Raw genomic sequence first — 13,634 nt, forward strand, 5'->3', positions numbered from 1 at the left:
AGGTTGGTTACTGTCATTGTCTGAAGTAAACTTATGGGAGTAAATGTAAGTATTTTTGCATATCTTTTACTCCTTTTGATGCTTTGGTGAAATTAGCCACTTTTTTGTTTGATGTATCTGTAGTACTGTTATGTCTATGACTCTCTGCATGTGCACATGGAGATTTCGACTGTGACTCATGCTTCATTGCAGCCTTTCGACATGTCATTGTTTTATTCAGAAACCTTTTATGAAGTTCCGTTAGGCTTCAGATTGTTTGGGGATTTTGAGACCACCAGTACAATTGAGAAGGCATAATGAGCGTTTTCCCTCTCCTGGCAGGTTTGCAGTTGTGCCAGAATTTAGATGCATTGGATCTTGTTTGTCACAGCTAATTTCTGTTCAAGTTTAGCTGTCAGGGTGAAGCCACGGAGGAAAATGATGAAACAGATTTACAGACAAATCACAGTGAGTAAATCCATTTTATTTTTTGCAGTTCAAAATGATTTCATCCAAAAGCTTATTTTACACAGTTGATATTAGGACAAGCATGGGACAGTTGATAAGGAATGGGAACAACAACTAAAGCCTGAAGTGCAAGGGAGCAATTAATGGAATCTCATATGTAAAATTCTATTAAAATGTACAGCCATAGATATCATTGGACACATTGACATCAAAATAGCATTTAGAAGTGAAACAAATGATTCCATATGGATGATACTACCTGGAGGTCACAAAGATCAGAGGCAAATTTAAGTACAAAATCCTTTTTTTGAGCTTTGACAATGTGCAGGAGAGTGGAACTCTACTGGGTAAAAGCCTCATTCAGAGTAATCTCATTCTACGGTAGGAAGGGAATAATAAGAATCCTCTGCAAAGGCTTCTGCTGGTCACTGGTACACAGACAACTGGCTGTTAAACAACACATGGGTATTGGTGTGAGGTCTAGACCTGCTGGGTTTTCCTGGGCAGCCATTTGAAGAGAGATTTGCACAGTTTTTTGCTTTTCACCTTTGATACAGTCAAGTTCTTAATTATGCCATTTCTGAGCAGTTTGAAGTTGAGAGTCTGGGATGAGTGCATGGAGAAAGCATTATTGCCCGTGGTTGAATGATTCAGAACCTCCAAGAAGCGTCTTTCCTGCTGTCTGAAGTCATACTCCACACTGGACAGACAGACATTCAGCCAAAAATGATTAAAACCCCCAAAAATACAAAGATGTCACATCACACAAAAAAAGAGAAAAAGTCAGCTCTTGCCAAGTACAAATGAATGCTTAAATGTTTCACACATCACTGTATAGTCTGTGGCTGGAGTTATCTTTGCTTTGAATACAAAGCTATTTCGCTGTCAAAATTCTAAATGTGATTTGTTTGAGCAGGACGACTTTCCCAATCCTTTTTCTGAAGGTGCACCAATTTTATATCGATATTCTTATCTTCCGCATGGCCCTTAAGGACCAGATACCAACACACACCAGTTGGCTTATGTAATGTCTTTTTTGTCATGCAAAGGGGGTATTGAAAATAAGTCGGTCAAAAGGAGTGTTTTGAATATTTCAAGATAAAGACGTTTCTAGTTTAAGCTTTTGTAGAGCATAGGGCTTTATTTCAAAGATGATGACAACACATCTAGATGCCTTAGCCTTTCTTAGCCTCATTTCCACTTACAGTATTTATGGCTCAATTGTTCAGTTTTTTCATTGTTCTATTGCTTCCACCTGATGCAATGTTTAATCTGATTGGTGCAAAGTTTCCATTTTGGATGAAACTACCCTGTATAATAAGCCTCCAATAAAAGTGGAACTGTTTGTCTATATGTGAAGAATCAAAAGCTCAAAAGTTTTTTTCTTTAGAATGCATCAGACACCTAAAAAACTGCACCACCCTGTCTCCAGATACTGCCAAAAAAGCAGTTTGTTTTGTTTATCTTTGCCAGTTTGGAAGTCCATCTCAATCTCCATAAATCTGCTGTGTGAACAGATTGAAGCACATACAGTAAGCACTTAAACTGGCAGTTTTCTCCCAAAGATTGATGGTATCCCCTGAAAGGAAAATGTAATCTTCCTATGTATTCTCAGCAAGAAACAAATGAGCACTTCTGAGTTTTTCATTTGGTAAAATGCCAGTAAAGCTGTTATTACACTAAGTGATTAATTTTTAGTGAAGGGAACTGCTTGGCAACTGAAGTGGCAAGTGGACTGTTGTTGAATTGTCTATCTAATGCACATTAAATGAAACTGAAATTAAACCTATATTGACATGGGATGGCCTCTAGTTAATTAAATGAGTGATGCTACCAGCAAGGGAAATGCTTAAACAGATGCTCTATAGATGTGTATATTAAGTTGTGATTCATCGGAGTTAGTGTTACTATACTGTTTTTCACTTTTAAAATGTGTTTAGTAGTTTTCTAACTAATCCTGAGGGTTTTTTTTTTTTTTTTTTGCAATAAAACCAGTGTGACAGATAAAAGGTGAAAAGAACAGTTAAGCTTCCAACATTAGCTGCTGCAGCTGAATCAATTTGATTTTATTTAGGTTTTAGGTATGCAAATCAAAATATGTAGATCAGAGGTGTCAAACATGCAGCCCGGGGGCCAAAACCAGCCCGCCAAAGGGTCCAATCTAGCCCCCAGGATGAATTAGTGAAATACAAAAATTACACTGAAGATATTAACAATCAAGGATGTAAAAATAAATTTAGTTCAATTCCATTTAAAGTGGGTCAGACCAGTAAAATACTATCAAAATAAAGTATAAATAATGAAAACCACATATTTTTCTCTTTGTTTTAGTGTAAAAAAAGGAAAATTACGCAAAAATGTTAACATTTACAGACTAGCCTTTTACAAAAAAAATGTGAAAAACCTAAACAAATATGAACAACCTGAAATGTCTTAGGAGATTTAAGAGTAATTTTACCAATATTCTGTCTGTTATTAAATGTTTTGTGCATTTGTAGATCCACTGTGATCTGTACGTTGTAATGAACATGTAAAAATGAGAAGCTGAGACCAAATAATGGCATAAATTGTTAAAATTGCACTTTTTTTCTCAATAAATTTCATTTTGGTCATGGTTCATGTTTTTCCATATTTTTCTTAAAAGACAATTTGTAGATGTAGAAATTTTGATAATATAATCTTACTTTTTTCACTCTAAAACACAGAAATTAGACATACAAATTTTGGAATTGATATTTATGTATTATTATGTTATTATTTTAATGATCAGGCCCACTGCAGGTTATATTGGGCTTTATGTGGCCCCTGAACTAACATGAGTTTGACACCCCTGATGTAGATATAATGTAACGTGTATTAAGATCAACAAGAGGTTTTTTGGTTCATTCGAAAAAAAACAAAAAAAAAATCAGTTATGAAGGAAAGCAAACAAGTTAGAGGTACAATCATTTTTCAGTCTCAAATCTCTTTGCATTTTAAACATGCTTTGTAGGACTAAAGTAGTAAGAATTACATGTGTAGATGCTTTTTTTTTAAACTGTGGTTTTGACATAGACATCTGAAAACAATAAAAGCACCTCACATTCCATTACCTGATGCATAAATGTGTGTTTTTCTTCACACAAATACAGACATTCCTGCCTTACACTGATATGGAAAAGGGCATAAATAATAAAATTCACCAGAATGAGGGAAATGATGTGTAATTTCCTGGGGTGAATTCCCAGACCCCCTGCTGAATGTGTTACCCCGTGTGCTTATCAAGTACCAGTTCTTAATACCTAATAGAGTGTCAAGATCCAACAGAATCAGCCTTTTAAAGCTGCGGGATCCAAAATCAGAGGGAAAAATGCCTGGACTGGAAAATACACATCTTATTTTTGCAGTTTTCAGTCCATATACTACACACACACACCACAAAGATAGATGACCTGATGACATTTCATGCTGCTATGGAAAGTGAAGCCATTTTTCTAAGCCACTGTGCTGATCTGTGCATAATGGATCTGTCAGGATCTGATCATATTGGCTGGTAATTTTGCATTTTTGTTTTATTTAACCCCACTACCTGTCTAAAAAGGCCTGTGATTAAGCAGGGCATCATGTCATAGGTTTTCTACCACCTGAATACACAAGCAAGGAGTAGATTCAGAAGACCTTCCTCTTGTGTTAGCTTTCTTTTCCCATCTCTTATGTTAATGAGTCGGTTTTAACCCATGTCTTAAATCAGCTGTAAAATACACTATAAACAATTATCTATAATCCCATTTGTTTCTCATGTCTTTGTTACCTTGTTAGGCTTCCTGATCTATGAAAACATTAGTTCTAATATTTTTGGTGTGAGCCTCTGGGCTTTTTTTTTTTTTTTCGTCAGTATACCCCTCGATGTACACTCTGCAAATCACCAACTCTATACTGAACTGACCTCACGTCTGGACATGCCAATCTTTGCTTGTTTAGTTTTTTGTGCAGGTGTACTGGATAACAGGGCAAAATGAGAATCCCCTAAAGCTCACATGATTGGTAGAGGAGCTGGCTGTCAGTGTGTTGGCTGACACTTATGATTTCAGTTTTAGCTCAAATCATTGCTTTATAATCTTATTTTTATAACTACGTCAAAACAACAAAGGTCATCATTTAAACCAGAACATTTCATGATTTAGATAATTTTTTTTGGTATTATTTTGTTGAAACAGGAGTTCCTGACAAAGTATAAAATCCTTGATGAAATACACAAATTTTATGTGGTTCTTTTATACACTGTAAAAAAAAATCTGTAATTTAACAGAATTTTCACTATTTATTTTCCAGATTTTTCCTGTATTTTTAAGATACAGGAAAATATCAATGAAATTACAAAAATAGACTGTGATTTTACATGTCGAATGTAAAATAACACGAAAAAACTGAAACCATGAAATGTTTTCTTTTTTCACAGAAAAATACAGTTAAAATACATTTGCAAATGTATCATAATTTCACAAATAATTCTTTTCTATTTATGAGATTAAACTGTTAATTTAAAGTTTAATACTGTAAAAAAAAAAAAATTAAATAAATAAAACAAGATAAAATTACTGACAATTAACCATAAAAGAACTATTTGTTCTGTAAGTTTAACAAGACTTGTTTGTTAATTGACAAAGATATTATGTAATTACGGGAGGTTTCACAACAAAAATGTTGAATAAATGTATTTTTGTGAAAGTATAACATGTATAAGCACTGATAAACTGTCCAAATACAATTTTTATCAGTGGATTGTACAACTTGGTCTCCTTGAAAATTATTTATATATATATTTATAGGTAATTTGATACATGTAAATATTTTTTTATTAAACATTAAAAAGTCAAAAAGATATGCAAAATCTCATGTAAAGTTAGGACAAAAAACTGTATTTTAATTATGGAAAATGACCGCATTTTTATTAGATGGTTATTTTCCATTATTTTCCAATATTTTTTTCAGCACCCCAGCTGCCGGAATCTTACTGTTTTTTTTTTTTTACAGTGTACATTTAAAACCTAAAATGGGTCGGTGCTGACCCTAACACAAGAGGAATGTTAAATTACCATGTACTGATAGGCAATTATGGAATTTTTTTCCCAGTGACACTTAAAAAAACTACCAAGTGCTGTAGATTTAAAGTCTTTTCAATTTGCTTTTGACTGACAGTCTTTGACTTTACTTCAATGACACCTCTTTGTATTCAATCACAGCGACACAGTGATACAGGGATATTATAATGTGGATTTAGACTAAATGATGTCAGACATTTATATCTGGGCAAGAGTTGAATTTTAAGGCTCATTTGACCATAAAAAAAAATCTCACCTGTAAACGATACAAGCAGTCTTCTGGCAGATTGAACAGTTTTTGAGATCCTGTCCAGTTCTGTTGCATTGCTGACTGTAAAATAAAGGAAAGTAATAATTTCCAAAATGATCTTATCTTTTAGAATTCAGGTTGTCTTTGCTCATCCTCTCCTCTGTCTGATATTCATTCAGACCGCTGCTGGCAGTGATGAGCCATGTAACATGCATTATGTCAGACATCAGCCGCTTATTAGGAGTTGGTTATTCTGAAACATGACCTCAGAGACCGTCACAACTTATTAGCACACTACAGTGGATGAGAATGATTGACAGAGACACGTTGCCAGAAGGCTGTTTTAATTCTTGTTATTTGTCCCAGAAGAGTTATAGCTAAATAAATCTCTTTCAGACATGCCCTCTTGAAATGCCCAAGTAGGTTTCTGTCACGCTCTGGCACATAATCACAGACCTGTTTGCAAACTTGTAACAATGTTAACAATGGCTTGACATCATCACCCTGATATCCATGATTTATAGCACTATATTTATAGTGTCCAGGAAGCAGCTTCGTAAAATCTCAACAGCAATTCTAACATTTACAGTTTTTTTTTCTTTGTACAATATTGGTGCAATTTTTAACGTCATGGCCTCATAAATGATCCAACTCATTATCTATATTTCTCTATTTAAGCTTAATTGGGTCACCCAGAATTGATGGTCATCTAAAAAAATGTTATTTCAGATCTAAGTTTATAGCGCTATATAAAGCTTCTCCTATTAGCAACAAAATAATTAAGCTGTATAAGACATCGTTGTATAAGACACTTAAGTTTTAGAAGCGGAGTAATGCATGGTTTTCTGTCGGTGGCATCTCTATAAGCTGTAATAAATATTATAATCATACATATTAAAAACCAAACTCGTCCATTTGTTAAATGAGTCACTGAGCACCAGCGATGACACACAGGAGGGCCAAAGAGGAGGACTGCAGGAGCAGGACAGCTTTTAAAGTAATTATCTTGGCTCAGTTCTGTTTTTTGTGAACTGACGGTGAAGAATATTAATGATTTAAAAGTTTTATATGGCCTTATTTTTCGTACAAAATTTCTCACGTACAAGTTGACTATATCCACTGTACATGCATAGACTGTCAAAACCTCACCTATACTGAAACAACTATTCAGACACATGCATCCTCTTACCCACTGGTGGGAGTGTGGCACGTCTCCAGGTCATGGATAATGTTAAGCAGAGTGGTGATCCTGTCTTTGTTGGCTGCTAGGCTGGCCTCCACAGTCTCCAGCCTCTGCTGTAGCGCTGCTGATTTGCAACACTGTGGGGAAGGAGGCAGCAACAGGGCTGCATCAGCTGGGTGGGAGTGAGCCAAGCTGGTGTCCTCTGGGTACACCTGAGGGGGAGCAGGGCTAAACTTTGAATCTGGTCTGACTGTTCCCTCTTTCTCTCTGGGCTGGAGGCGGGGAATGGATGCCAAGTGTATTGTTGATGAGGGCAATATGGAATTGCATTCAGGGCCAGAGTGCAGACAAAGCTGTTCCTCGCTGTAGGAAGGGACTGGTGCAGTGAGAGAAAAACCCGGACCTGTGTGTGCCTGTGGTAGCAATGATACATCTGAGTCAGAGCTGTGGTGAAAGGAAGAGCCACGGTTGGGGTTGATATGTGTAGAAGTATTTATCACTGCTGTGCCCGTGCGCTCACAGATTTTTTTCTCTGTGACAGAAGTTTCTGAGCAACTGGGATGTGTCTGTTCATCTGCATTGGATTTAAGCTGAATATTTGCATGCCTGGTTGATACGCCCAAGGCAAAGTGTTCTGTATTTGAATCTTTCTCTGCCACTGTTTTTACTGGTGGGCATGTAACGCTGTGTCCCTCATGTTCTGTTCCCATGCATCCTTCATAATGTGCTAGCCTTTGTTGTGTTGAGTTTATGCGACCCTGCAGACAAGAGCTGTTTGATTTAATTAGGGAAATATAGTTCTGAAGGTCAGTGACCTGTGTGGAACTTGAGTTTTTATGGTCTTGTGACTGCTGCATGACTAATTCATTGATTAGATTACCATTACATTTGCGTTTATCACTTTTTGATAGATTAATGGAACTGGAACTGGATGGATCTGCATGGTGATCAGTAGCTTCTGTCTTACAGCCATCATTGCGGTTCAGTGATGTATCTGAAGCGTCACTGACTTGATTGTGATTTTTTGGCACAGTTTGCATCTCATCTAAAATGTCTGAAGATGATGAGTTGCCTTGTAAATCAGATCCATCACTGGCAAGATTATTAATTCCTGTTGGGTGTAGGTTTAAGGTTTGATTTGTGTGGTTCATCTCATTATAACACAGCATTTTGTTGTATTGCGTTGCGTCTCTGGATTGAAGCACTGATGTTGTACCTGATACACAGGTATAACTGTGGCTTTCTGTCAATGTAGAAGAAGAGGCTGTAGTTAAGGATGGGGTGGAGCTGAGGGTTGTACATGACGACAACTCAGCAGGACCATCACTGAACTTAGACTCACTGGGTGTTGTGTTCAAAGATGCTGTAGATACATGAGATGTAGTTTCAAAATATGAAAAGTCAGGTTGAATTTGATGACTTTGAGTTGCCACAGATTTAGTGGAAAGCTGTTTATCATGAGCATGTCGATACGGTGTGTTCTTTGAGTTCCCTGTAGTGCATGGTGTATTATGTGACGTATTTGTGCATGAGTTCAGTACAGTGTCAATAAAAGTTGCTGATTTTCCCTCAACTTTTGTAGATGTATTTTCCTGGAGTTTATTATCTGGATCAAGTGAAGTGTAAAGTGAATTCATAGTTGCATTTGTTTGTGATTTCTGACTGGAGTCAAATACACCGATCCCTTTGGAAATGCCAGTTGCTGTTTTTATATGTGTTGTACACGCTGACTGTTGGGGTTTAGTTTTGTGTGGTGCCTCTACAACATTCGAAAGCGTGCTTTTAACGATTTCAGTTTTTGCTTTCGTTGGCGAATTGGAAATTGCTAGAGTCTTAGGTATAGCATGTACAGATACACACACACTTTGTGGTGTAGTGTACGGTGTAGTATTTTGTTGTGATGTTTTAAGGTGCACAGGATAGGTGTTTAAATGTGGGTTGTGGGGTTTGGTAGCTGTGGCCATTAGTGGAGTCAGTGGGAGACTTGTTGGTCGGGGGATTTTTTTGTCCTGTGACTCTTTTTCTGGGGACTTTAAACAACCACCCCCTCGTCTTGTTTCTATAGTTGCCTTTGTGACAGTGATAGTCTTTGAATGTAAAATGGCTGTTGTTTGTGTGGATAGTATGTCATTAGTGGCAGGAGTAGGTAATGAATGGATCAGATTGCCCCTACAGACTGAATGCACCGGGCATGCAGGGTGTGGAGTGTTCCTAGATTTTGCATCTTCGTTGAGGTACAGTATTTGCTGGTTGACTGAAACTTTAGTACTCGTGCTCCTGTTTGATACGGTCTCGGAGTTTTGATGACAGCTTGGCCTGAGGGCTCTGTTTTTCTCTGTAAGAGGCGCCTTTAAGTTTGTGAATGAGTTCAGCCCTACATTTATGGGTTTCTCTCCTGAGCAAGCACGAGTGGCAAGGCTTTTCCCTTCCAGCGTTCCGACTAGTGTAGCTACAGACTGTCTCCCACCGCAATGGCTGCATATTTTTTGCTGAACGCCGGCAGGTCGGGCGGCAGATAGTGACAGTGTCTTCCCGGGCTGCTCTGCATAATGACCTTGCAGTCTGTTTTGGTCTCTTCGACATGAGACTGCGCCCTTTACCGACACTGATTCATCGTTATCAACACTAATGCCACCAATTGCCTCGGAATCAACCACACTGCCGTTGGTGTAGCGACCAATAGATTTTAATTTGGGCCTGACATTGGCTGCACTTCCTGCCAAGTGTGTGTTGGTCTTGATTGCTCTGGCATAGCAATAAGTCCCACTGCTGTTCCTCTGACTACAGGTCACATCCTTTGAGACCTCACCTGCAGGCGCTTTGAAAGTGACTTCCTTTTTGATTTTAGATTCTCCGCTTTTTTGTTTTAAAATAGCCCTTTTGTCCCCATCAGTCTTCATTAGCTGTAGTATGTCCTTACAGTCTGATTCCTTGGTAAAATAGCTGCTAGGTGTTTTTGTGATGTTATCCGATGCTGTGGAGAGTGTATCAGTAAGCTTTGCACAATGCAGGGTAGGTGGTCTGCTTATCCCCGGGGATGTTTGAATTCCAACGCTGCAGTGAAGGCCACACGCCTGCAGCAGGGCTCCTCCGGTTCTGTCTCCTCCCGTTGTTTTCCAACCTCGCACTCCAACCAGGGCAGGGACACCTAAAACTGGAACCGGAGTCGTCAGGTCGGCTGCTCTTCTCCCCATCCCTTGTCTGATTGACTCAAAAGTGTGATTATTCAAGAGAGCAGGAGCGTTTCCACACCATTACATCCGCCTAAAAGTAAGAAAGGAACAAGTTTACAGTGAGTGGCATTTGAATTGATGCTGAAAAAAAATCCATGAGTAAGCAGGACCAGTCCAAACAATGAACACAGACAAAAAAAAGTCTTTAACACTGCGGAAATGACAGATAACTACCATTGTCCAAAATCTGCAAATCTGTGATAAATATATTTTAAAATTTATGTGTTTGTGTTTTAATATAGTTTGAAACTGTTCTGACTAACTTTGAACAGACATAGGAATGTCAGTTTGTTAATGCAGATGATAGGAAGATGCAGCTGCTGCGTTCCATACTGAATTAGCATTTCAAAAATACTGCAACGATACCTCCTCCTATGTGTGACAGCACAAGGAATAATTTATTTAAGAAATACAATTCAAAACATACTGTAGCTCTTGTAGTGAACTCTCTCTTTACTTATTTTAATGTTTGCCATAGCAGGCAGCCTCCACATTCAGCTCACCTTGGACAAAGGCCATAATGTACACAGTGATGCTACAGACTTCATTAGGCTTTGTGTGCACAACACCCTGCGCAGACGACTTAGTTTATGTGCGTGTATGTGTCTTTATGCGCTCTTTTTCTTGTGCTTTCAGAGTAGCTCAGTGATTTAGAGAGACACCTCAATAGTCAACAATAGGGTGATAAAGTCAGGATTCCTGCATATAAACAAGAATTTGATTATACTGTACAGTGACATAGTGTGAATGCCTGAGCCGGTGTGCTTGGAGGCACTGATTAATGACAAAAAATCTCATGCAAACACATTCTGACAAGGCTCCCTTCACTTTTTCCTCCTCCTCATCCTCCCTAGCAGTCTTCATCCACTGATGTCACAATTGTAGAAAAGAACATTTAGTCATCTATACCTGTAGGGATTATTACTTGGGTTGTTTTTCTGTCTAATGGGACCTTAGATCAGTCAAGTGACCTTTGTCTTTGATGAACATCTAATCCTAAGAGACAACTATCCGTAGCACCGTTAATACACTGTTAAATCTCTCTTTGCACAATTTTTTTTTTTTTTTAAATTAAATTGATCTTGCAAAGCTTCACACTTTTTACATAATTAGAAGTAATGACAAAGGGATGTTTTCTAGTTTCAGCAGAATCCCATACGCTTACCTGAGCATTTGTTTGATCCGTCTGTGCAAGATGTCTTACAATCTTGATTCCAGATGTCAGAAGTGAGTATTCCTCTTTCTTTTCCTTGTCCTTATGAGCCCTTAAGGTTTGGAGTGACTTTGTTCATAAATCTTATATCCCTTTGTGGTGCAGTTAAAACTCCTGGGTTCTGCAGGCAGTCCATTCTGCAAAGCAAGGCTACTTAACCAGACCTGTTTTCCAATGCTCAGATTCTGAACTCATCTATCCTTTATTGATCCTGAAGACAGCCAGGCTGTGTAATCACTGTATCCCCTCTCTTCTTGTTTTGGTCCTCTGGTTCCATGCCCACTCCATAATAACAACATAGCAGTATGCTACACTATGCTGCCCTCCAACACTGTATGTCCTACTATGGCTTGCCTTTTTACCTCTTCCTCCTCCTCTTTCTTTCTCTTTCTCACTCTCTCCCTCACTCTAATTTCTACCACTATCCTCCGTCCCAGTATCCATGCATCCTGATCTCCAGCTGGGTGGAGAAAGAGAAAGAGAGCAAGGGAGGGAGAGAGAGAGAGGAAGTGACTTGCATCAGCGGGGTAGGGACTGTGTGTAAATTACCTTGCAAGTTAAAAGCAGAAAATATTCAGCCACCAGGTAGTGACAGAAAATAATTAAATTAAATTAAATTAAATTAAATTAAATTAAATTAAATTAAATTAAATTAAATTAAATTTAATTTAATTTAATTTAATTCAATTTAATTCAATTTAATTTAATCTAATTCTTCAAGACCTAGAAATGTTTCTATCAGAAAGTGGCAAATATTTTAGATTTTTGTACAATTATCCTCCCTAGTCACTGATATTCTCTTATATTAAATTTACTAATTGTGGAAATGTTCACAATAAATTCAGCACAGTGGCTTTTCCACAGTGACTTCAACAAAGCATAAACACAAACATCTCTATCTATTGCCATTTGTCAGACTACTTGGGTTTCATTAATTATCAGTGTTTACTCCTTGACAATGAAGTATCAGAGCATGAAATAAAATGTTGCTGAAGATGCTGCAGAAATTCTGAGAAACTGCAATTATTTAAGCATCCTGATGAGTTAAAGTTATTAAATATTTTAGAGCTATAGATGTTTTTAAACACCGGCAGCTGTTTAAGCCTTTGGGGTTGAAAGCAAATGTATTGAAAGACTATTTTATCTTAGACTTCAGAAATATTTGGAATTGCTGTAATGACCTCAGTTCAGTTGGTGATCAGGTCAACAGATAAATAAAGCTATGCTGGGAATATAGCATAAAAAAAACATTCTTAGTGTATGAATACATAGAAGCTTTTATGCTTTGGAAATAAATTAAATAAAATGTATTAATATGATAAACTACATATAATTAATGGACAGGTGAACTATGATGTCACCCTCTGGTTTCTGAACTGTCACTTTGAAGCCAGTAGTTTGCGATTTATTTGGCTGTTGTCATATTGTCTTCTTGGAGCAAGAAGTACGGTGGCCCTGAAGGGCAAACGACAACAACAAATTGCAAATCATATAAGAAAAAGAAAAGCACACACACACAAAAAGAACTGCACACACAAGAACAAAATATACACAAGAAGAAGACATACACACAAGAAAAGGTTCTACTGGAAAAGGTAGGGACCTGTTGTCTGAAAGATGATTGGACACAGGCACTGTCCTTCTTCCTGTCAGAAAAACAATCCAATCAGCATCCAGATCCTGGTCACTGCAGGTACCTACCTTTTCAGGTGGGACCTTTTTCCTTGTTTGCATGATTTTCTTGTTCTTGTGTGTCTTTTTTTTTCTTCTTGTGTACATGATTTTCTTCTCCTTGTGTGTGTGTTTTTTTTTTCCTTGTTTGTGATTTTTGTTTTCTTGAGTGTGTTTTTTTTCTTGTGTGCTTTGCTATCTGCCGTGGTTTGCCCTTCAGGGCCACCATAAAGAAGTGACAAAAGGGGTGGAGCTGTAGGATCATATGGGTTCAGAGTTGTCTTCTCGGGGGGTGTGGGGGGGTGACTTAATATTAAACATTAACTTGCTGACTTGGTAAAATGGTAAATGTCATGATTACAGTCTTGTTCATGTAAGCTATTGGTCAAAATCTTAATAATGTTTGAAAAAATCAAAGAAGGACCTCCAGATCACTTATTAGACGATCCAATTAAACCAGTGTAACCAGAATGACTCAAACAGTCCATAAAAAAGACAGACGTTGTATCTTTAGAGAATCATTCAAAATAAGTATGTGGGTGCCTGGCCTTTTTGG

The 13,634-nt window shown here is 37.6% G+C and overlaps 1 protein-coding gene across 2 annotated transcripts; it reads right to left on the reverse strand.

The window, feature by feature from the left end:
* Positions 1–442: 442 nt before the first annotated feature.
* On the reverse strand, positions 443–11,862 carry LOC115433390 (uncharacterized). Of its 2 annotated transcripts, none has more exons than XM_030154768.1 (4): positions 11,364–11,862; positions 6,968–10,227; positions 5,785–5,859; positions 443–1,147 (listed from the first exon to the last, which is right to left on the reverse strand). In XM_030154768.1, exons 2-4 carry the CDS (start codon positions 10,153–10,155, stop codon positions 928–930), a joined length of 3,483 nt encoding a protein of 1,160 aa, XP_030010628.1. In that variant the 5' UTR covers positions 10,156–10,227; positions 11,364–11,862; the 3' UTR covers positions 443–927. The 2 variants fall into 2 exon arrangements, with proteins under 2 accessions (XP_030010628.1, XP_030010626.1); XM_030154766.1 differs by having other exon boundaries at positions 6,968–10,225; positions 11,360–11,862.
* Positions 11,863–13,634: the final 1,772 nt, after the last annotated feature.

Source organism: Sphaeramia orbicularis, chromosome 14, assembly GCF_902148855.1.
Source record: "Sphaeramia orbicularis chromosome 14, fSphaOr1.1, whole genome shotgun sequence".
Lineage (NCBI taxonomy): Eukaryota > Metazoa > Chordata > Actinopteri > Kurtiformes > Apogonidae > Sphaeramia > Sphaeramia orbicularis.